The sequence below is a fragment of the Arachis duranensis genome, chromosome 7 (genome assembly GCF_000817695.3).
Source record: "Arachis duranensis cultivar V14167 chromosome 7, aradu.V14167.gnm2.J7QH, whole genome shotgun sequence".
Classification (NCBI taxonomy): domain Eukaryota; kingdom Viridiplantae; phylum Streptophyta; class Magnoliopsida; order Fabales; family Fabaceae; genus Arachis; species Arachis duranensis.
In genome coordinates this window covers 3,802,472-3,806,198 of record NC_029778.3, presented here as the reverse complement: position 1 = coordinate 3,806,198, position 3,727 = coordinate 3,802,472, and the positions used below count along the sequence as shown (strand labels likewise).

The 3,727-nt window shown below is 27.8% G+C and overlaps 1 protein-coding gene across 1 annotated transcript; it reads right to left on the bottom strand.

Moving 5' to 3' along the window:
- Window positions 1-890: 890 nt before the first annotated feature.
- LOC107496415 (taxadiene 5-alpha hydroxylase) lies at window positions 891-2,773 on the bottom strand. The gene is made up of 3 exons (XM_016117666.3): window positions 1,813-2,773; window positions 1,491-1,678; window positions 891-1,187 (listed from the first exon to the last, which is right to left on the bottom strand). Exons 1-3 carry the CDS (start codon window positions 2,771-2,773, stop codon window positions 891-893), a joined length of 1,446 nt encoding a protein of 481 aa, XP_015973152.1.
- Between the last annotated feature and the right edge of the window lie 954 nt (window positions 2,774-3,727).

Below are 3,727 nucleotides of genomic sequence, written 5' to 3'. Positions count from 1 at the left end.
TAAATTTTAAACCTAAATCCGGTAACTTCTAAAACATAAAAATATCATAATACAAAAGTCACATTCCTTTTTCAGTTACTAAAAATAAAAATAAACTCTTAAATAAGTTTTTGTTTACTACAAATTAAAATTATTTGTTTTCTTTTTATTTTATAAGTTCCTAGAAAATTTTCATTTTAATTTTAGTTTAATATAATTTAAAAGTTGTTTATTTTAGTCGTAGTTGTTAGCTTGTTTTGTTAAATATTTGCCAAACATGTTAAATGTTGGTGTAGTATATATATCCTATCATGTCAACATTTTAGTTTGCACCATAAGCCCTTTTAATAAATAACAAGTAAGAATGAATTAAATATTTTATTGAAACTAAAAATTTATTTAAGCTATTATTTTTCATTTAAAATGTTAATATACAATTTTTAATGTCTACAATATACATTTCTTTTAACTTTATTTTTCTCTATATATTTGGATAGAATATGACATTTTGAAGTGGAAATGAAATAAATGTTAATAATACTCACGAAGATAATGATGAAAAGGAGATTCAGAAGAAACAAAAAAAATATGATGTTTTTCTTATAATTTTTTTTAGTAATTTGAATATTGTATATACTAATAAACAAAAATGGAAGTTATAAACTCATAAAAGTTAAAAGAAAGTGATTTTAATCATGCCCATCATTTATATTTTCCGCTTAATAACTGCATTTAGAAATTGAATCTAATATAACATATACGTCCAACTAATTAATAACATGTGCTTGCTCCTCATTTTAAGGACATCACACGATGGCAAGACAACTTTTAATTTAATACATAATCCTCTTATTATTGCTGATGTGTGTAAATTAAAGGATACAATAATAATTTAATACACAATACAATGTTTAATTTTGCTTGGGAAAAATTCTAATTGGCATTCCAAGGGATGGGAGTGGAAGAGGATCCATGATGATTGGTTCCTGTGGATGAAGTAAGAACCACTCATATCTTGTCACAACATAATGCACAAGAATTAGTATATTGATCTTTGCTAATTGATACCCAGCACACACTCTTGGTCCTCCTCCAAATGGAACAAATGCATATTGTGGTATTTCTTCTTCAAACCTACTTGGCTTGAAACTTTGAGCCTCCTTAAAATACTCTTCATTGTAATGTGTCCCATACGTTGTCCATAACACCTAAAATAAGCCACAAAATACTTCACATTTAATTGATAAATTGAAAACTGTATAAAAAAAATTAATCATAAATATATTATTTAATTATACTGGTCTGACTTGAATCATATCAAATTAACTAAATTCTTTATATTGAGTGGTTGATTAAGATGTATTTTTGTTAAGTTGGACTGCTGTGACTAATATATCTAACTATTTTGGACAATTTTCAACTGTGATTTAGTGAATAATTAGGTTAATAAATTTAGAAATTAAATCCATACATAAAAATATATAAGAAGCAAATATTATTATAAAATTCACCTTCCATCCTTTAGGTATGGTGTATCCCTCATATTCAATATCAGTAATTGCTTTCCTAAAAGAGCCAAAAATAGGAGGGAACAATCTCATGCTTTCTCTAGCAACTTGCCATGTATACTTCATCTTCTTTATATCGTTGATCGATAAATTTTCCTCTCTTCTTTTGTTGTTCGCTATATCAATATGTTCTGCGTAAAAATAACAATTCCTTGAATAAAATTTAAAAAATAAATTTAAAAATACAGTCTGTCTAATTATCTGTTTAAATATATTAATTTTTTAATGTAATGAAAAAAAAAGCTACGTCAGCTATCATTGTTACCTTGAAGCAACTTTCTATAGCATTTAGGATGCTCTGCAAGCATCCTGAAAGTCATAGCAATGGCAAAAGAAGTTGTATCATGAGCTGCAAAAACCAACAACACCACATTATCAATGACCTCTTTTTCATTAATCTCACCATGTATCAATCCATTGACCAATTTTGAAAGAAGCATTCCATCTTTCTCATTATGCAAATTCTCTTCCATCTCCTTCCTCTTCTCTCTAACTGCTTTGGTAAGAGCCTTTTCTATCTCCATCCTTGCCTTCTTTGCCCTCGAAAACCTCGAGCCAGGGAACATAATTGCCGGTGAAAACACCCCTTCTAGAACTCTCTCAAATGTCTCTAGCATCCCTTGTTCCACTTTGATTCCCAACAAGCACTCGAAAACTATGCTAAAAGTTAGGATTTTGGTGGACCGATAAAGACTAATTGTGTTTCCATGACCCTGCCATTTAGATTCCAGGAAGAATCTAACATGGTTGCATAGTTTTGGAACTAGATTCTCTAGTCCTGCATAGCTAAGGCTAGTTCCAATCAAGGAACGAAGGAATCGATGCCTTTCGCCGTCTTTCTCCATAATTGAATCAGTTCCCATGAGCTGAACAGAGGAAGAAGGCCAAGAACTCTTCACCAACTTAAACTCATTGGTTAGAAAGAATTTGTTTGCTTCAGAACCATTAACAACCACGGTTGGAGACCCCATTATCCTTGTTTTGAAGATCTTTCCGTACTTTAGAATTCGTGGGTGGACAAATTCCTCGAACAATTGGTTCCTCCTCTGAGCATTGAAGAACTCTATTGTCTCACCAATCAATGGGAACTTCATGTTCCCTGGTGGAAGCCGCTTCTTTTCTCTTTGACAACATTGCTTGTGTCGCAAGAAATTGAACGAGACTATCACAAGAAGGATTGGTAACAGGATCAATAATAGAACATCATAGATCATGTCCATAGACATTTTTTTTGTTTGAATAATCCGTGGATTTTTGTTGTGTGGTTTGGATACTGATTTGTGAACATATATATAGAAACCTTTGGTGGATGAAGTCAATGTATAATAATGTTAATTTATTTTGAAGTCACTTCCTTTCTAATAAAATTGTTATATAAATTAAGAAACCTATGTGTTACTTAAATTATTTTTTTATTAATTTAATATTGATAATAATTAATTATAATAGGAATACATAAAAATAATAAAAAAAGAAAAATTTTATGTACTCTTTACATACTCTTATTATATTTAATTATTATTAATATTAAACTATTAAAAAAAATAATATAGATAACACTATGATCTGATCAACTTGACTACAACACAAGGATACTAGTAGCTATAGCACCATATCTTTGTAAAATATAATATAATAAAATAAATAAATATTCTGCAGCATTATACTCTTGAAAGGAATACATTTATACATTATCCTTTATCCATAAGCTGCATGGCTCTTACTAGTTGAGGCACTACATATAGAGAAACAGACGGTTCCTGCTGTTTTCTAGTTTAACTTTTTTTTATATTTTTTAATATATCATTTTGTATTAATTTTTATCTGTTTTTGTGTTTCTATAATTTTTTAAAATAAATNTTATTAAAATTTTATCAAATATACTAAAAATTAAAAATAATTTTTTATTATTTTTTTAATAATTTAATAATACCCAAACAAATTCTATATAAATCAGATTATAAGTATATCACTGTTGAATTGGACCAATTTCTTAATCAAAGATATGTATTTATGGATGAGATTACAAGTAGGATTATTTGAGCCAATAGTAATACCATAAATAAAATTCAATTATGGTACGTTTACACAAAAAAATAATTATTAAATTAGTTATTTATTTAAAAAATATATTAAAATATAAAATAATAAGATAAATAAAACATATATTTATACATAAA

Excerpts from the sequence above, each read along its gene's own strand:
- LOC107496415 (XM_016117666.3), bottom strand. The coding sequence starts at position 2,773 with ATGTCTATGGACATGATCTATGATGTTCTATTATTGATCCTGTTACCA. Across the intron at positions 1,679-1,812 it reads CTATAGAAAGTTGCTTCAAG|AACATATTGATATAGCGAAC; the intron begins GTAACAATGATA and ends ATTTTTACGCAG. Across the intron at positions 1,188-1,490 it reads CCATACCTAAAGGATGGAAG|GTGTTATGGACAACGTATGG; the intron begins GTGAATTTTATA and ends GGCTTATTTTAG.